The sequence below is a fragment of the Pimephales promelas genome, chromosome 21, assembly GCF_988280905.1.
Source record: "Pimephales promelas chromosome 21, fPimPro1.hap1.1, whole genome shotgun sequence".
NCBI lineage: Eukaryota > Metazoa > Chordata > Actinopteri > Cypriniformes > Leuciscidae > Pimephales > Pimephales promelas.
The window spans coordinates 21,670,478-21,692,300 of NC_142789.1; the positions used below are offsets into that span (position 1 = coordinate 21,670,478).

General features: G+C 35.7%; 1 protein-coding gene across 1 annotated transcript; it reads right to left on the reverse strand.

Annotated features, from left to right (window-relative positions):
* Nucleotides 1-129: 129 nt before the first annotated feature.
* cass4 (Cas scaffold protein family member 4) lies at nt 130-21,084 on the reverse strand. Its single transcript, XM_039673332.2, has 7 exons — nt 19,829-21,084; nt 6,747-7,142; nt 4,902-4,979; nt 4,189-4,308; nt 2,825-4,105; nt 1,827-1,904; nt 130-1,734 (listed from the first exon to the last, which is right to left on the reverse strand). Exons 1-7 carry the CDS (start codon nt 19,832-19,834, stop codon nt 1,321-1,323), a joined length of 2,373 nt encoding a protein of 790 aa, XP_039529266.2. The 5' UTR covers nt 19,835-21,084; the 3' UTR covers nt 130-1,320.
* Nucleotides 21,085-21,823: the final 739 nt, after the last annotated feature.

Here is a 21,823-nt window from a genome sequence, read left to right on the forward strand (position 1 = left end):
AAGAGAGAGAGAGAGAGAGAATTCAGTCAATTAACTATCCCTTATGTCATTTCAAATCTGTATGACTTTCTTCTGTGAAAGAAGATAATTTGAATAATGTCTCAGTACATATATTATACAGACAGAAAATGTTGGTAAGTATCATTTTATTTGTGTCGAGAAGAAATCGTTTCACAGACAACTGAAGAAACAGAGAATTCTACACTGCTACTGTGTGAAAACTGAATACTGAAAAAAAGTATACAAAAACATCAAATGTATTGAGGAAATATTTACATTTAGCTGAAACACAGCATTTTCAATTATTATACAAAAAAGTGGCACATACTACATCTACATACATTTTTGTCTACTTGACCAAAAATCTGTATGTATGCTTTATAAAAGTGCAATTTAAAGCCTGAGGTTTGGCTGAGTGAATATATCAGAAAGAATGCAACGAATAAATGCACAGGTCATGTTTAAGACTGTTACTGTATTACTGTCTTTAAAAATAATAGTTCACCCGAAAAAAATGAAACTTCTGTCATTAAAAAAACAAACTTTTTGAGTCTCAAGCTCCAAAAATGGACCAGAAGGCACCATAAAATCAGTCCATATTATTAAGAAACAGACTAAAAGCCATCATTCATTCATAAGACATAAGATTCCTTCATTCATTCATGTATTATATCTGCTGTTTTATCCTTTTTGGAGCTTGACATGATTGTTATAAACTCTTGTACTAAAAAAATTTGAATTGCTCCTGTGTTTCACAGAAAAACAGGTTTAAACAACATGAGGGTGGATCTAAAAACTGAAAGTTTCATTTTTGGGTGAACTATCACTTTAAACTATCATGCTTTCTTCTTTATCTTTATCTAGTATGTTTACATGCATAATGAAAGCAAAAACTGATTGCAACACTTACATTTTAAATGTCTATACATTACTGATATTTGTACAAAGGCTTTTATTCTTGAATCAGCATATGTCGTGCATGCAAACATACTCAACATCATTAATTGAGGTTATAATTATAAGTGGTCCCTTTGTTACCTTTAACACTACCTCCTCATCCATGTTAAACAAAACAAAAAAATGTGGGGTTCGGTTTAAGGATGGCTGCTTTAGACTCGCATAAAAATCACAGAAATTTAGATATTCCACAAATAGACCGCAGACAGCACCATAGTGTCGGCCCAGATCCGGGCCCCATCTGGTACACTTGGATTCCACACCGTCCTGAACTGGGTCGACACTATTTTGCTGTCTGTGCATGTTGTCTTCGCCAGCCCACCTCTCGCGATAAACTGGGCTACCAGATGGCAAAACTGCCGCTCAGACGTCCAGTGACATTCTGAAGTGTTGTACCCTCTGAGACAACTCTTTGGCAATGTCCTCTGCCTCCTGGACAGCCAGTTTGTCAGGGAAGTTCACAGCTGCCTTCTTGGTCACCATGGCCAGTTGCTTGAGATAGGCACACAACTGAGTGCTCATAGACAACATGTCCCGGTTGGCTTCTCGACTTTTGGCTTCACTACACAGAGTGTTCACAAGTCTTTGGCCTACCATAATAATCAGCTTGCTGTGGGAGATGAATTTTTCCGGGGGCTGGCCATCATTCAGACTACTTCTAAACACGCTGATGGCCTTCTGAATGGCACCAAAATATAGCCGGCAGTGGTCAGAGATGGAAGGCTTCCTGGAGGTTTGGTGTGGACTGCAGGGGCTAACGGGTTGTGATTTCAAAACCTGTTGAAGACACGATAAATAATGAAATTGTTTAGAATGTCCAAATCAATATAAGTTTTGAACACAATACTGGGAGCGTCACACGTTTTTACCTGTTTTTTATCACCGTTTTTCTTTGATTTAAAGCTGCTCTTTGTCGGCTTTGGTTGTTGGTCAACCTCTGGCTTTGTCTGTTGAAAAGCAATAACATTGGTTAAAAAATATTTAAGAAAACAATACTGTTCATGTCTTATAATGTATTCAATGTAATACTACTATTCAAAAGTTTGGGGTCAGTAATTTTACTTTTATTAGGAATGCATTAATTTGGTCAAAAGTGACAGTAAAGACATTTAAAAGGTTATTTCAAATACTGTCGAGCAGCCAATCAGCATATTAGAATGATTTCAAAAGAATCATGTGACACTGAAGACTGGAGTAATGATGCTGAAAATACAGCTTGGCCATCACAAGAATAAACTACATTTAAAAAGATATATTAAAATAGAAAATGGTTATTGTAAATGATACAAAAATATCTCACAATATTACTGTTTTTGCTGATCAAATAAATGCAGTCTTGGTGAGCATAAGATAATTCTTTAAAAAACATAAAAGTTAGGATGTTCAAAGGATTTTGATTTATGGTATAATGTAGTACTAGTCGTAGCAGGGATGCAAGATATAGCAGTATCATATCAGCAGATATAAAAAAAATATATAATAATTAAAAAAAATATATAGAAAATAATAATAATTTATCACGCATGATAATTGTTTCCATATAGATGACCAAGTCAAATTAATAATTTAATAGCACTATTAAGAAGAAGAAGAGTATTTACAACGATTTATTCGTTTTTATCGTTATATTTATAATTTATTTCATTTATTTATATATTTTGTATATATATATATATATATATATACATAAAATACATTTCTAATATAATCCTTTTTAAAATCATCAATTTATTGGTTATAGGCCATAACATGAAAATACTTTATGGGGTTATCGGTATGGATCCAAAATTTAGAGTAATAGCATTTTATTTATTAATATAACTGCTATTGATGTTAATGAGAGTAGCCTGTAGTGTGATTTGCCTACCTGAAGTTGCACATAGTCACTCTCATCTATTCCTGAGTCTACCATCGGTTCACATTTACTTCTCCATTCAGACGAGCCTACATCCTCCACCACGTCTGGTTCCTTTGTCGGCACTCTGAAAAGAAGCTTCCCATTTGCGTTCAGGATGGACACGAGTCTCTTCACATCCTCTGGTACGGTCCGAGCCACCATAACAAACCGCTCCAGGTGGTCAGGCGTCTGGGAATGGCCGGCATCCTGAACTAGCTTATCCAGCAGCCAGCCCCGATCTCGTAAAGCGCTTGAAGCCTGCTGAAGTATCAAGCCTGAGTCTTCAACGATGGAGAGTTGCTTCAGGAGCCTGGTCTGGAGGTTAGAGTCGGTCAGCCGCTGCGCATTACCTCTGACATCCAAGGCAAAGTTCAAGAAGCAGTTGACGGAGTCAGTCACGTCTTCGGTAGCCGTGCGGATCTTATGGAGGTGCTGTTCCAGGTGCTCTTTGCTCCTCCATTGGCTGCTGACGAACAGCATAAGCTTGGGGACGGATTGGCACACCACTTCCAGCAGCTCGAGCAACCTGCTCCCAGCTTCCTCCTGTGAAAGCGTGACCTCACGCAAGGGCTCGGGTTCCGGAGAACTCAGCATGAAGGAGTCGCAAGAGCTCCTGGAAGAGCTGGAAGAGCTGGAAGCCATGGATGAAGTGGACACCGTTGAGCTCCTCTGGTGGTCTTTGTTATTTTCATTGTCCGTTCTAATCATCCCTTCCACAGGCTTCCTGGACATCGCCCTGTCTCTTGAGGGCCAATGTTGAAGTTGGTCATACATGAGTCCAGGTTTACCCCTGTAGTCAAGGGGTTCGTGGCTCTTTATAGAGTCCATTTCAGGAAGGCTTTGGTGTTTGGGCGTCTCTTTCGGTTTAAGGCAAGGTGGGACATCATAGATGCATGCATTTGTTGATTTCCCAGCGTCTATACAAGATTGCACCGCAGCATTGCTCGGTTTGGGGATGTCATAGAGGGGCTGGGCGGCACTGTGCTTCCTTTCAGGCCTAATGTGTTTTGGCAAAGTATCATAAAGCGGCTTGTTTTTTGAATTAATAGTTTTGGGTGGCATGGTTCCATAATAACCAGGTTCACATCCTTGTTTTTGTGGGAAGAGAGGCACATCATAAATCCATTCAGACTTAGAGGATTCAGGCATGGTAATAAAACCACATGGAGGCTTTTGAATATCCTCACGGATGGAGGGTATTGGGATGTCATAATTGGGATCTTGGGACACTAATGGGTGTATAGTGGCGACCTAAAATAGAAGCAAACAGGTTTTCAGTTAGAAATGGTTCTGAAATTGCACAAATTTTACTGTACATGCATTACCGTGCCTACTTTTATATTGGTTGCAGTTGCGCATCTTGTATTTTGTAGCATTTCATATCTTTTTTTAAACGATGCGGTGCTTGACGACGTCAGTAATGTTTCCCTTTCCAAAGGCCGCCGTGTAGATGACTTCAAAAGACAAGTTACACAGTTTATGAAGTTAAATGTTATCAATGTTATTTTGCAGAGTATTTCTAAAGCTGACCATCAAACTTTTGATTGTATAACCAAAAATGACTAGTGTTAAGGTTTTCAAACTTTTCAATTGGGACTAAAGACCCATAATTTTGGTGTTGTTTAAAAAAAAAATACACACAATTTTTTCCAAAATCAAATAACTGGTTGATATTGTCAGTATACTAATGTGAAAAACAAAACAAATAATTCATTTTTAAAAATACAATGTAGGCCTGTCTCTTTTTTTTTTTTTTACCTGCTATCAATATTAGATAATTTTTTCTATTAAAACTATGATTTGTACTGTAAATATTTTCATACTGACAAAACAATGGCAGTCAATAAAATAAATTGTGCAAAAACCAGAATTAAACATTAAAACAGATTTATAACTATATAAGTTCTACATTTTTATTTCTTTCCTACATTTCACCCTGTTTTCTCTAAAATAAAATAAATAATTATATAATATAAAAGATATATATTCTGCAGACCCCCCTTTCAGCCCCCTGGGGGGTCCCTAAGAAAACCTCAAGAGGACTTACTGTGAAGAAGGTGGGTTTTCTCACCGGACTTGGGACATCATATATTTCGGTACCAGTTCTGGGATGAGCAGTTAGAGCCTGAAAAGAGCAAAAGTGTATGTCTAGTCACACAACTAACTCAACAAACAAACAATTCAATACTCTGTGGAGGTGTCAACACATGGCCCACTTCTTACTGCGAGACAGGAACCTTTAAAGTGCTGTGCACTTTACTGTACTTGTGCCCTGTTAACCCAGTTTTCTAATTAAACCATGTTATAAGCAGCTATAGTAAACGTCTCTCCCTGAAGCAGGAGGGGAAGTGGGCAACATGTGCACCCAGTTGCCTCATATATTACACAGTAACTTGCACAGACACTTTTCTCTCTCTTTCTGTCTTTCTCTCTTCCCCTCGCTCATTCTTTCTCTGGGGTACTCAGCCCTAGATTTTCTGGTTGCAGTTAGTTGTGTCTGAAATCTGTCTTTGCTGTTCTTTTATGAGCTTATAAAGCCCCTGTGCTACATACCTGTCCCCGCAGAGAGAGGCCCCTGGTCCCCATCTGTAAACTCTTTGCCAGCAGGGGTTTCCAAGACCTTGCTTGTTGTTCACCTCAGTTCTAAATCATCTAAATATTCAGATCTGTCTTTTATGATTGCAAGGGTAATATTTATTTTATATAACAGTTCTAAACAAAGTAACTTAACATTTTTGAAAAATTTCAGTGTCTTTTTTTTTTTTTTTTTTTTTGCTCTGCCAAAGAAAATAGTTTCAGGCAAAGTTGCAACCGTCGCATGTCTCTGAGACACTTCAACAGTACGGTTTAGTTACTAAATTAATCAGTGTTTAAGAATGAAATCCTATGAATGAATTATTAATTATTAATCATTGTTTTTGAATGAATCGGTTGGGTGAATAAATCAATGACTCATTCATCTGAAATAGCATACTACTATAAGTACTTCTTAATAAGTAAACACTTTGTGACTGCTGAAAAATATGTTCTATTTAATACGAATATGTGTACAGTATAAATGTAATCTGGGTGTCCTATAGACTTTATACGAGCTACGCTCATTGCGTTCTGTCTTCTGGTTTGCATTCCCACAGAATGAAGATTTATGAATGAACCGCTAGTTTTAAAATCTTCTTAGTCTTCAGGCATTTGTTATGACATCCGCTTCAAATTATATTTGAATTATATTTATATAATTATATTTATATTTATAATATTTCCCTAACTCTAAAATAAGTAAATCCACTTCACCGGCTAATTATCCTACTCTTTGACAGCCATAGAAATATACAGGGCTACCACAAAAACAGAAGTTCATAGACAAAATTCTAAAGATGGCTGCATGCTTGTTTTTCTGGTGCATAAGGCCTATTGTCATGTGACCTACCCGCATCATTTGCGTTACTTCACTGTCAATCACAATGGCCTCATTGTCTCAATACTGTGAATTTAGACAATAAACTCATTTCATATACTGTCTTTATCTACTATATAGGGAATTATGTGTAATTGGATGCAGCCAGTCATTTGATTCAGTCTTGAAATAATCCATGTTTTGAATGAGTCTTTCGGAAGAATGATTCAGTGAATCAGTGTTTTAACAAATTGATTGGATAGATGATTCAAATTGATTACTCTCTCATAAAGACGATTATTGTCATCTACCGGTGTAACCTGAGGAAATAGTCCCTGAATAATCCTCACCACTAATGCATAAATTGACAGTCTGAAAAACTCAAAGGCTCCAGTGATGTTGGGCCAATCAAATTCAAACTCAGGAACTAACTATTGCATAAAACATAAACATGACTCAGTAATCGAAAAGGTGCGGTTGATCCAATGAGAGACTTACTTTATGTGGAGACCTGGTTCCTCCTGTATCGTCTTGCTTATCTGGTGAAGGGTTGGTTTGATGGGGCACTTTATATATTGTATTCATATCTTCATAAATTGGATTCCCCGACGGATTGGTAGTATTTGGAGTTTGATAGATGTTCTGATGGCTATGGTTGCTCAAGTAGTCTCTCTGTGCACTTAAGTTCGCACAAAGTTTCTCAGCCTCTGCTGGAGAAAGAGGGGCCAGGCGATTCGCTGGTGCCAGGCCCTGACGTCCATGAAGAGAACATGTCCACCAACCATTGCTACCCACCACATTTTTCTCTAGCACTATGATGATGTCACCCTTGCGAAAAGCCAGCTCATCTTCAGTTTCGGCTGTGTTGTCATAGAGAGCTCTGGCATACAGGGTCTGAAGGGAACAGAAGAGATTGGTGCCTTAAGATAAGTTCTGGTCAGAAGAAGACACGTAATGACAATGACACACAATGAAGAAGCACCACGGATGGCAGTAATGTCTTAGAATAGGCTTTGAATGAACAATGGCCTTGTGTGACAAGAATAATGGGCCAGCGCGTAACTAGGCATGAAGAATCCATGTGATCCCTGTTCCCTAGTTATCCTCTAACGCTTTGTTCAGCAGCAAAAATCCAACACAAATATACTTTTTTCTTTGCCTCTTTGCAATATTATACTACCAGTATCGATATCGTTAAATTCAAAATTTTGGGGTCAGTAATATCTATATATTTTTTATAAGAAATGCACACCTTTTATTATGCAAGGAAGGACACATAAAAAATACATCAAAAGTGACAATGAAGACATTTTAATGTTACAGAAAATTCCCATTTCAAATATATGCTAAACCTTTCAATTCATCAAAGAATTCGTAAAAAAATGGTATATGTTTCCACAAACATTTTAAGCAATTGTTTTCAACATTGATAATAATAAGAACTGTCTCTTGAGCAGCAAATCAGCATATTAGAATGATTTCTGAAGGATCATGTGACACAAAAGACGACGGTAGAGTAAGGATGCAGAATATTTAGTTTGCCCATCACAGGAATAAATTACATTTGAAAATATATATTAAAATAGAAAATTAGTTTTTCAAAATTCCAATAATATTTCACTGTTTTACTGTATCATTGATCAAATAAATACAGCCGTGATGAGCACAAGAGACTTAAAAGGATACTCCACTTTTTTGGAAATAGGGTCATTTTACCACTCCCCCATAGTTAAACAGTTGGGTTTTACCGTTTTCGAATCCATTCAGCCGATTTTCTGATATTTAGACGAATATCAGAAACCAGACAGTTTTTGGTCTCATTGACTTCCATAGTAGGAAAAAAAATATACTATGGAATTCAATGGGACCAGAAACTGTCTGGTTTCTGATATCCTTCTAAATATCAGAAAACTGGCTGAATACATTCGAAAACGGTAAAACCCAACTGTTTAACTATGGGGGAGTGGTAAAATGAGCCTATTTCCAAAAAAAGTGGGGTATCCCTTTAAAACATAAAAATATGTTTTCCTAATAAGACAGGTGTATGGATGAAAAGCCTTTCTCTAGGCTTGGTTTTCACTTCCTACAACAATTGTCTTTAGAAAAAAGGAAACATCTTCCACACACTTTCCTGTGTCTACATTTTAAAATCCCAAATATACAACATTTCTGGTCTAGACTGTTTATCGGTGGGAAACAGGTTGGACAATGAATCCATTCAAATTCAAAATCATTTTTAGCAGAAATATCTAAAGCACTCTGTCTGTCTGTAAATTCAATAGCGTTTCCAGATTTTGATACTCATGAACTTCAGATGTCTGTACAGTTATTTATAAACAGGCCCTCAGACACAAACACAAACACCTGCAAATCATAAAGTAAACAAGATATTTGATATTTGTGACATCTGGAGCGCCACTCGCTCAGCACACACACACACACACTCCTGTAGTATGTCCACACGTCTCTTTAAACCCCGTCCCATGTGCTCACAAATTCCTCAGCAGCAACAGTGCACATGCTTCACGTCCTACAGCACTGGATACATTATGGAGGAATACCTTGAATGAACACGATCTATCAGTCACTCAGCTTTATTATCAGTGACATAAAACAAATCAAATCCAAATTTAAATGTTAAGATCAGATTTCAATTTGCATTCGGGAAATGTAAGGGCATGCAAAGCGTTCAGTATTGTCTGACATGCACACACACGCCTGTTAGAATTATTTTGGTAAATACAACATCAGATGAACAACGAAAAATGACATATTACACTGTGTAATTATTTATTTAACAAAAATAAAGTCAAAAGGGAAAACCCATGTGTGACAAACTAAGTACACCCTATGATTCAATTGCTTGTATGACTGTATCAGTCCATCACATCATTCTTGGGGGAATTTTGGCTCAGTTCATTGAGGTTTGGGGGCACTTGTTTATGCACAGCTCTCTGGTCCCGCATTTCAGTCGGGTTGATGTCTGGACTTTGTGCAACACCTTGATTCTTTTCTGTTTCAGATGTCCTGTTGTAGATTTGCTGGTGTTCTCGTGATCATTGTCCTGTTGCATGCATGCAGAAAAGCTTGCACGGCCAAGCTTTCGCTGTCGGACACTAAAATCATTTGACTCTAGAATACTTTGGTATACAGAGAAGTTCATGGTTGACTCAATGACTGCAAAATTCTCAGGTTCTGTGGTAACCAAACAAGCCAAAAATCATAAACCCTCCATTAGCATGATGGACAATTGGTATGAGGTGTTTGTAGTGATATGCTGTGTTTAGTTTTCGCCTTGACATTGTACATTATGGCCAGACATCTACACTTTGCTCTCAGAAGTTTTGAGGTTTATTCAGATGCAACTCAGGTGTAAGCCATGCTGCCATGTTCTTTTTAGAGATAAGAGGCTTTATCCTGGCAACCTTAAGCAAACTAAAAACCCGGCCTCGAACCCGGGTCTCCGGCATAAGAGTCGGGCGCTCTAACAATAGGCGCCTATTGACATTAGAGGAGTGAGGTTTACTTGCACAGCAACTAGCTGGCCTCTGTTACACATGCCATTCTTGTCCCATCTTTTTCTAATTGTACTTCCATCAACTTTCACATTTAACATGTTAACTGAGGGCTGTAGAGTCTGAAGGGTAGTTCTTATGTGGTGAATTTGCTGGGACGTCCACATCTGGGAAAATTGGGATCTGTCTTGAATGTTTTCCACATTTTTTTTTTTTTTTTTTTGTAAATTGCTGTATAACCATATATATATACTGTATATATATATATAACAAAAATAAAATATAAAATCAATTAAAAAATAAAATATAAAATCATATAAAAAAATAAATATAAAATCAAATATTATATATATATATCATATTTGATTTTATATTGCTTAAATTCTATTTTTATTATTACATTTAATCTAATAAACCTCAAACGTTTTAATTCACACACACAAAAAAATGTTTGAACAAGAAACGAGTAAAAATCATTTGCAGGTGCTGTAAAAAAAATTTCATATTTAACAGAATATTCCTTTGAAATTTTTCAGAACCACCCTAATAACACTTCAAAATATAACCGCCACCCTAATAACATTTCAAAATATAACCGCTATAAAAATAAATAGCTATCTGCAGAAATAGGTGACCTCATCATTGCAATGTACATGTATGTTCAGTAGCTAATGTTCAGCTCCCCCAACCCATATCCGCTCGCTCACACACACACGCACACGCGGCAGCCTTCCTTCCTCAATCCTCCACTCGCTGCTGATAAGAGACACGGACACAAGCACTGCCTTAAATGGCTCATGGACAAAGCCTCTATTCAGCCCACATGGCTGATAAACCGAGCACCTGTTCCGCTCACAAGCCCTCCAGTCGCCTGCAACATGGGCTCTGGGTAATGCATGCTGACCACAACAAACCACAGGCCCTCTACTCTGACCCACACAGACCAGAGCGCAATAGAGCTAGTGCCAGCACGCTTTGTGTGGGAACCAAGCTGCAAATGAGAACGAAACTCGAAGTTGCACTCAACATACTTTAAAGTAGTCATAGCGTGATGTGGTTTTGCCAGCATACAAAATGATATCTGTATTCATTGTGGTTATGTTATGTGTGTCATCTATATATCTTCATGAGCACATTGATACTGATATAAAACGGACAGAGAATGTGTTCATTTTGATCACAGTCGGTTGTTGTATTAGTGCTAATAGCAGAGGTTTCAGAACATCGACAATGATTAATATGCCTAGTTTGCATAAAAAGGATGCAAGTTTGCACTGAAAGGAATGACTGCATTTAGAATGACAATTGTTGTGATGTTTCTATGTAAAAAATAGTGTTGGATTTAATCGAAAACATTTTTCACTCAGAAATTGTTTGTAAATGCCACAACAATAGCAAAGAAAAAGTAACAAACTTATTAAACGTGACATTTAATCCAAACATCTTTGTTTTATTTGCAACTTTGAAAATTCATTTTTAAAGGAGTAAGTCATCCGTAGGTTGGGGGAATAAAATCGTATATGTTGCCACATTCGACCGCTCCACACACGTGGATGAATCCACCATCGAACGGCCATCATTTTAGATTGCTCCCTTCACTCATAGTGAAAATCAACAAGATTTCCAAGATGCCACAATATCACACAGCCTTTGGTTGTAAAAAAAAACACTGAGATTTAAATTCCTGAAGAAATAAGATAACCTTTTGGTGTGTTTTTATATATTAACTCAGTATTATAGGTTTTTAAACTATAGCAACTTTTTAATGTCATGTAAGCTAACGTCTTTGTCTTGTATTGTGTCAAGTTTGGCAAAATCCTCTGCTTAAATCTATTGTATAGATATTTATTTATACAAGCATATAATAAGGTTGCAGGTGCACAGTCAGTTTGCTCATTCACCGACCGGCTTTGACCCGGGCAGACGACTTACATATAGCGGCCCTTTAACAATTATGAAAAGTATGTATTTCTTAATACTTTTTAACATAATTCTGCAAAAATAATAATAATAATAATAAAAAATAGCTTTCAACATTGTTCACAAAGTTTCCTACAGCTAAATAATCTAACCAGCAGATTTATGTGCTCAAATACTGTGCTGAAATGGTGTGGCTGTATATTAAATTTGCCCCCGGTGTGTATGACCGTACACGTCTTAAAAGGGAAGACTGCTGAGTGCGTACATTTCTAAGTTTGTGTTTGGAGTATGCGCGTGTGTACAGTGAGAAAGGAGGTCAAATTCAGATGGGATTCCTGCACACGCCTGCTTGTGCGGATCAGACTCGGACAGCTGGTCTCAGCTCTCGAGACGCAGCTGTCACTCTCCTTCATGTCTCACACCCTCTCTCGACAGGTCTTGTTCTCCTGTGAGATGAAAACTGCCATGCCATGCTGTGCTTTAACATATTGATATCTACATTTGTAAGTTAACAATATTTATTGCACAACTTGATTTATTAAACTTGATTTTGATTTAGCTAATCGCAGCTATATTTTTCTAAAATGACTTGGGCTGGGTGAGAAACCTAAAAAAATGTTTTACCTTTTTGATGACAAACTACTGTTTAATAAATATTAAACAGTAGTTTGTCATCAAAAAGGCAAAACATTTTTTTTTTTAGAAAAATATAGCTGCGATTAGCTAAATCAAAATCAAGTTTTCCAGTAAAAATAAATAAATAAATAAATAAATAAATGTATAAATATATATATATATATATATATATATATAGAATATATATAAAGAAATTAGGAAATGTATAATGTTATAAAATATATCTAATATATTATAATATATTTATTAATATAAAATAAATATGTAATAATTACTATTCAAAAAATGTATCATGGTTTCCACAAAAACATTGAGCAGCACAACTTTTACAACACTGATGATAATACATTTTACTTGAGCATCAAATCAGCGTATTAAAATGATTTACTGAAGGATCATCTGACACTGAAGACTAGAGTAATGATTTTGGAAATTCAACTTTACTTCACAGGAAAAAAAAATAGGTTTTAAAAATATAAAAATAGGAAACAGTTATTTTAAATTGTATTAATAATTTATATAACTATAATTTTTCATTTTTATTTATTTATTCAATTATATATATATAATATATATGATATATATATCAAATAGTTAAATGTTACTGTTTTTACTGTATTTCAGAACAAATAAGGGCAGCCTTGGCATAAGAGACTTCTTTCAAAACCATTAGAACATCTTTCCAAATTTAGGGAATATCTCATTATTTCTGTTTAAATGAATACGTCATAGATACTTGGTAACTAGCTGTGCAAGCTAAAATAATGTGATTATGATCACCCTGTGAGTTTATTGATTTGCTTACTGTACATTATATCTTACTTATTATGTTAGGCTCCTCCCACAATGACCAAAATTCTGAATAAAATTGAGATGCATTACTTAGGAGAACTAAATACATTCCTTTGAACAAGATGCTTCTGCAATTTCGAAGGAATCTTAAGTGTACGTGGAATGTGATGTACTGTGAAAATGGCTTCCGAATTACTTTAACCTCAACCCAAGTTGAGGAAAAGAGAGGAAAACCCCAGTGTCAAACCAGCATTTCACAGCCACAGACGTCAGATATTTTCATCTTCATTTCAACTTTCAATATCCATTACCTCTTTAACTGTGAAAAACAAAAGATGATATTTTAACCAATTGTGGCCATACAATGAAAGTCAGTGGGGTCCAAACAACATTGCAGAAACTTTTTTCACAATATCCTCCTTTCATGATTCAAAGAAGAAAAAAAGTGAACCTTGTCTTTTGAGAATGCTGTTGATTAGAAAAAGTGGTTCATATTTCAGAAGAATATTTTCTGATTACTGCTGGGCAGTAAATATTTGCAGTGCACACACAGGGTCACTGGCACAGGCAATGAGTGCATGTCTCTTCACAGGGACAGAAAGCTGCCTTGTTAGGTTTATATACTAGACTTTCCCACAGGGCATCTGAGTGAGATGAGCTTCATGCAAATTGTCTATTCAAGAAAAATTCCCCTTGCTTTCCAAGGACTGTATGAATGTAAGTGTGTGTGTGCATATATATATATATATATATATATATATATATATATATTTTTTTTTTTTTTTTAAGAAATCGTGACATTTATAATGTTATAAGATATCCATTTTACATAATTATTGTTCAAAAAATTTATCACGGTTTCCAAAAAATACAAGCAGCACAACTGTAGTTAAAATTGATAAGAAATTTTGGTAACACTTTACAATACGGGTGCACTAATAAGCATTAATTCATGCTTAACTAATGCACAGATGATACTGAGTTAATGTGTAACTAATGATTATCCAAGCTATTCATTAATGATTACCACATTATGAACTAATTAAGAGTCTGTAAGGTTAATGTATTAGTTCATACATGAATTGTTTTAATTAAATATGCAATTGTGGATTAATTCCATAATAACTAATTTTTTTTTTTACCAAATTTTAATTTGACCAAAATCAGCCAAAGCTTTGTATTTCAACTTCCAGATAATATGACAAGTACACTAATATGCATTAATACATGATTAATTACTTCATTGTTAGTGCAAATTCATGTGCAAATTACTACAATTTATTAATGATGTGCCCCAAGAAGTGAAGTCATAACATAATGATACCTTTGCAAATCATTAGCTAATGATTAATAAAAGCAGACAACTGGAAGTTTGAACTGCATAGCTTTGAATAATTGTGGTATTAACACATTAATTTACACTAGTTAATAAAATCTGTTAAGGAATTAATACACAATGACACATTGGATTAATAGCAACTCATTTAATACTTAATCTATTAATCATACAGACTCTTTATTAGTTGCTGATGCAGTAATCATTAATAAACGGTTTAGTTCTTCATTAGTTATACATGAACTCATGATTATCTGTATTAGTAAAGCATGAATTATATACACATTATTGTAAAGTGTTGCCAAAATTTTTCTTGAGCATAAAATCCTCCTATTAAAGTGATTTCTTATGTTTTTAAATATATATATATAGAAAACTTATTTTAAATTGTAATAATATTTTACAATTTGACTGTTTTACTGTATATTTGATCAAATAAATGAATGAAATCCATGAAATGGAAATTCATCCTGGATATATTTTCTAAATGCATGTTATTGATATGCTATTGATTCAGCCCATTCTCACCCAAGGCGTCATCTAACTGACGTTTTTGACCATGCGTCTAAATCCGAAGCACATGGCACCATTGAGACGCGCTTCCTAGTGGTCGAACCCTACCCCAGACCTAAAACCTTCCCGTGTCAACTAACTGACGCTAAAGGTTGCCATGTACGTCGGATTTAGACACACGATCAAAAGTGTCAGTTAGATTACGCCCTAGGATGAGAATGCGTTGATTCATTCTTGCATGTCTTTAATTTAATAACTCGATTTTCTGGTGAATTGACAGACTTCTCTTTGCTCATGTATGCTGGGCTTCTCCGATGATTTAGTCCGCTAAACTCCGTCCCTTTCTAACAATTGAATTGAACCAAGTCCCCATTAAATCAACATTTTCAACAAAACAATAACCCCAAATGAGAGTGTTACCGTAAACTTAGTTTAGGGTAGTGGTATCTGGACAGGTCGTGGTAAGGCATAGGTCAGTGAACATGAACCCCCACTCTTTGTAATAATAAATCGTCTGACTTGCTATTTCCTGTCTCACAACAATGATGATATCATCTTAAAACCTCTTGTTTCTCAGAGACGACTTCCTGGGACCCATTGATTCACATGCACTCTTATTTATTTGTTTTTTCCAGGGAGGATATAGGAGCTAATAATGACTGACTGCTGTTTAGATATGTTATTTGAGTGATTGAAATCATCACAATCAGTCTCACTAGCTTCATGTTCCCCTTTTGTAGATTTGAGTGTTTTGAAATTGATGCATCACAGGAAATGTCATGCATCTACACAATGCAATGATTAGATGATTCGACATAAGATAAACAGCAGATTACCCCAGTCGTGATTATGATACATTGTAAATAAAAGGTCAGGGTTAATGAGGACTGACTTTTTTTATTTTTATTTTTAGAAGCCAATTTCCTGACCCATCATGTCTTCTGCTTTTTTATGCATATAGGCTACATGTTGTCACCAGATTCTGACGTCTTTCTATAGCTGAGGCAACATCAAGCCCAAGTCACTGCAAAGTGTGTTTCCCCAAATTCAGAGTAGGTTTTAGTTGTTTAGCTAGCACTATTTCTGTTCTTGTGTTAAGTTTAGACATACTACTGTATATGTGTGAACGTGCATGACAAATGAAGAATTATAGAACTTATAGAATTATAAGTTCTATCTTATGGAACAAATTGCAAAAAGTAACCTAATAAAATGCTGATTAAACTATTTTTATTGAAAAAGAAGTCTTCGTTTAAAGTCCCCCTGAAGTCAATAATTTGATCCCCTAAAGGGGTGGTTGATTGCAATTTCACTTTTTTTCATTTTAAATAGTGTGTAATGTTGCTGTTGGTGCATGGACAGTATCTGCAAAGTTGCAGTGCTGAAAGTTCAGTGTAAGCAGAGATATTGTCTTTTAAAAATCAGGAAATTTAATACCTACAAAAACTACTTGAATGGGACTACAGCTGGGTTTTAGACGTCACTAACCCATACATTTACATGACATCAACCCTCCCTACGGAATATGCAAAAAAAAAGGGCATGGCCATATTTCTGCGACTCATCAAAAGTGTGTTATGTTCACCAAGTTGTCAGGTCTTCTGTGTTCGGGCTTCCCGTGGACGTTGTAGTTCGTCAACAATGGATACAATTTATGTTTGATTATGTTCCTGAAAACGACGATCGTAATTTAGCTCTCTGTGCTGCGCATTTTACGAAAGACAGCTTCCAGAATCTCCACGAATTCAATGCCGGATTCAACAAGAAACTGTTATTAAAACATGAAGCAGTTCCAACTTTAAAACCAGAGGCAGCAGTTGTTGGGCCACAACCGTAAGTAAGACTTAATCATTTTAAATGTATTCCAGACGTAATGTTTTAATTTGATCAAATGCCAGCGCTGGCTTTATAGCCATTTAGTTATGCTATTTCGTGTCTACGACAAATGCGTACAAACATTTTGGACATGTACTAATCTTGTAAATGTATTTTTCATGTATATATACTTTATGATGTAATTTTTTGATTTGATCAAGAACGTAAACCATAATGCCAATGCTGTTTGTGTATACGTATAAGCCAGTTAGTTCGAAGCTATTTTGTGTAAGAAAAACGTGTAAGTTAAAAAAAAAATATAGGCACCACTATAAAACACCACTTAGACACATAAACAACATTAAAAGCTTGATTTTCACCACAGGGGGACTTTAAATAAATACTCAATTTCAATTACTTTGACTAGTTTTAGTTGAAGGAAATCAAGTTTCCACAAATAATTTAGGGTCATAACCATTTGATTAAAGGGATAGTTCAGGGTTTAGCATTAAGCTTTGTTTAAGTAAAACACCTGTCGTATTTTTAAATTACCATGCTTTCCACCCTCGAGACAAAAGATTTAGGTAATTTTTGTCTGGAAAAAATCCTCCGATGTCACAAAAATCGTCATTTTGCAACATCGAAGGATTTTTTTGAGACTACAGTCAGTTGTAGGGGCTGTCCTGCATGTTTTCAACCCGCCCATAGAGAGTAGGATCTCACTCACAGAATGTACACAATAGTGTCAGATATATTTTTTTGGAAGCTAAGCTGGCAGGCTCTTGTTCTGTGGAGAAAGCTGAGTAGTAGGGGTTACCATTCTCTTTTTCCCGGACATGTCCGGCCGTTGATGTCCGAGATTCAGCTTTTGCTTTCTGCAGTCGCCGTTCATTGTTTACATGCACACCTTTTTGCTTCAATCTAACTGAATTCATTCCATTGGTGAATCTGAATGTAGTGTTTACGTGAATGCTAAACAAGTGATGGGTTGATGTGCGTTTTAACATTGCTAAGAAAATTCGCGCTCCTCCGTGAGAGATATGAGACCGGTGAGTCTCACAGGTGTCGCTCATCGGTAATCACGCCACCGGCCTCGTACCGTTCTCCCGCGGCCCTCAGTCTCGTCCTGCTCGCCACAGAAAACATTATGAATGGCGACTGTAGAACGCAAAAGCTGAATCCCGGACATTTTGGGTGATCTCGAAACACATTTTCGGGCAGACTCATCACGGAGACTCACTAGTAGGCGTGGCCTTCTAGGGAAGCGAAGCAAGTGCATTCTGGGAGTTGTCTTTCATCCGCCAAAAATACATTTTCTGGCTTTTCTCAGTCTAGAAAGCTCCAAATTCAAAAATAATTTCACATTTCTTCTACATAAATGACCCATTTGATATACACATTCATCTTTCCAGAGGTGAAGTATCCCTTCAAGGAACTACATAAGATATAGCCTGCTTAAAGGATATGACATATTTTACACAATATTTTAGTCTCTTGTTGATAGTGTGGGTGAGAGAGGAATTAGATTGCTCTGTGGGAGTGATTTTGAAACAAGTTGTCGTCACACCACATCTTGAGTAAAATATACCTAATAAGGAAGAGTGCAAAATTGTCCAAAAGGTCAAATGAAGGAGAAACTTTAACTTTAACAACCTTTAAAGTAGTCTTGATAAGAATTTTGCGTTACACTTTATTTTAAGGTGTCATTGTTAAAGTGTTATTATATATTTAAGTAGGCTACTGTGTAATATGTATTAACAACAGGTAGTTAATATATAGGGTTAAGGTAGGATTAGGATTTGGTTGAGGGTTAGTTACATGGAATGAATTTACTGTGTAATTTACTGTTATTAATATGGTAAGTACACGTAACATATATAACAAGGACACTATTATTCAGCAAAGATGCATTAAATTGCTCAAAAGTGACGGTAAAGACATTTATAACATTACAAAAGATTTATATTTCAAATAAATGCTGTTTTTTCAACGTTCTATTCGTCAAAGCATTTTAAAAAAATATGAAGCGGCACAACTGTTTTAGACATTGATAATAATAAGAAATGTTTCTCAAAAGCAGCAAATGAGCATATTAGAATGCTTTCTGAAGGATCACGTGACACTGAAGACGGGAGTAACGATGCAAAAAATTCAGGAATAAAGTACATTGTAAAATATATTAAATTAGAACTATAAACAATATTTCACAATATTACTATTTTTACTGTATTTTTGATCAAATAACTGCATCCTTGGTGAGCATAAGGAGACATCATTCAAAAACATCTTATCAATATAGAATAGAGGATATAGGATATAGAAAAAGACACAAAACATACCAGACACATAAACTTGCAGCATCTGTCTTAGAAACAAAATACAAATATTTAGTCACCTGTGGTGCCTTTCTTGTAATGCTGATCTGATTTTGCCATTATGTGAAAATACACGTCTGAAGGCATAAACCGCAGCTGCGGTTGGAAGTGACAAATAAAGATCAGCAGTCCAACACAAAGTTTCTCACCATACAAAAAAAGCATCAGATAACCACATGTTAAAATGACACTAATATTGAGCAGGGACTTTCTTGACTAAGAAAAGTAAAATAGCTAATTTCCACCTACAACTAAAGTGTCACCCCCCCCATCAAACCTGTAAACCTCTCCAACTTAACTCGACCCTATTTTCAAAAGAAGAAAGCATGTTAACGACAGCCATAAAGTGCCACTCTCTTCCTTTCACTCTCAGGGTTAGGGGCATCACGTTACACATTTGGGGGTCTATATATGTGGCTCAGAGAGGTGAGGGCAAGGGTTACGGGCTGACACCACATCTGAACAGTGAAATCCCAGCAGTTGGTCATCGGCCATGAGAAAGAAAGAAAAAAGTATTGCAGAGAAAACCGGTTCCTGTTTGACACACTGACAGCATGCTCTGGTAGGTTGCAATGGCTTTCATATCACTAGTTCTGAAACCTCACCGAGGGTTGAATTGATCTAAAGACGTTCCTGAAGAAGATGATAGGATGATTTAGAGAAGTAAAGTGTACTGACCTCCATCTTTCTGAGGTACGAGTCCTGTGATCAAGCAGTAAATGAATCCCATTCAAAAGTCCATGTAGAATTGACAGGAACAGCAAAGCCTCTCCAACAGCATCAGTGAATCTGTAAACAGAGTCTTAATCAGTCTGTTTTTTCTATGTTTGCTGTTTGCTCTATTTCTATGTACTATGGTCTAGTACTTCTTGCTCTCACACACATACACATTGCCCAAATAAACCCGGAGTCCAGACACTTGACAATAAGGGGCGGGGAGTGAAGCATTCACTCATGACATGTGTCTTGCTCTCACGTAAGTCAGCCAATCCGAATGCCCCTTAACAACTGCCACCGCACCTCCTCCAACTTCTATGAGAGAATGTTTTTACGCCTGATTTAGGAAAGCTGCAAAGCAGAAGTTGGTCAGACAAAATGTAGGTTATTTTCCAAAAGAAAGACAAAGGCGTTCTCTGTATTACTAGTACTCTACTTCCACTATTTGTTTCATAAAATCAGTTTTCACTTTCACATAAGCTGATTAATGGGACGGATTCTCTAGAGGACAGACTTTGTTGTCAAGACAACAGATAGACCCCCTGTACCGGCTGGGTGGGACACCAATGATATACAGCAAGAGTTCTCAACTGATGGGTCGTAACCCAGAAATGGGTGACAGGTCTTTCCTGATGGGGTTGCAGACAGCTTTAAAAAGCAAACAAACATCTTTAGATGCAAATACAATAAAATACAACTATTCTAATTATGTCGAGTTACACTTCTTTTGTTGTTGACATTGAAGCACTGGCAATAATTCAATCACACTCTACACCATTATGATTCACTACACTACACAATCAATTCACCTGATATTCAAAAACCATAATCAAAACAACACAAAGTTTTGAGCCTATGTCTACATATGCATATTGTTGGACCTATGCAGGTCATTGTAATAAATGGTAAATTGCCATGTTTAAGGAAAATTGGTATGAAAATCAATATCGGTTGCCACTTGGTGTCCTAAGTAATCTAGGCTCCCAAAGCACAACTAGTTAAAACCAATGATATTTGAGAGGAATACACTGTGTGCACAATTATAAGGAAAATTTTATTTTTGAGGATTCAACTAAAGTGCTCTCAGTCAATCCAAAATGTTAATAAACCTCAATCCTGAATATTTAAGTAAAACTGAGGTTTTGGCTTTCTTAGGAGAATATATGTGTGTGCACAATTATTGGGCAACTCTTAGTGTGCAGAATAATTATGCAGCAAAATGAAAAATGAAAAATGTTCCCATCTCACTCACTGCGCACACACACAAAAAAAATCTTTCAATTGGGTTTAAACCCGGTACGGGGGCCATGTCATTATTCTTTAAATGACACACACATACAAACCTTCAAATCGATTAATCATGATTAAAAAATATACAGCACACACATGCATGTATAATATACAGTATATATAAATATATATACACATACACTATATAAACACAAACTTTTGTTTTAATCATGATTAATCGATTTGATAAAGATGAGATATATATATATATACACACATCACCATCATATATATATATATATATATATATATATATGAAGAGTTCAGATGCAAAAGCCTCTAAGTGCCATTTGAAATTTTCTTCTAAAATGATCATTTTTATCAAGCTTGTATATTTAAGTTCAGTAATTTCACTTAAATGGCAATGATGAAAATGGTCATTTTAGAAGAAAATTTCAAATGGCATTTAGAGGCTTTTGCATCTGAACTCTTCATATATATATATATATATATATATATATCACCATCATATATATATATATATATATATATATATATATATATATATATCACCATCATATATATATATATATATATATATATATATCCAAACCAAAATATTTTTGGTATACAAATTTGATGTTTTATGGTGTATCCATAAAAAAAAAAACCATTTGTATATTTATCCTTATTATATATGTATCCATGTATCCTCAAGTAAAGAAA

Coding starts and splice junctions, on each gene's coding strand:
- cass4 (XM_039673332.2), bottom strand. Junction 1,905..2,824: donor GTGACTATGTGCAACTTCAG/GTAGGCAAATCA, acceptor GCTTTTCAACAG/ACAAAGCCAGAGGTTGACCA. Junction 1,735..1,826: donor AAAACGGTGATAAAAAACAG/GTAAAAACGTGT, acceptor TGTCTTCAACAG/GTTTTGAAATCACAACCCGT.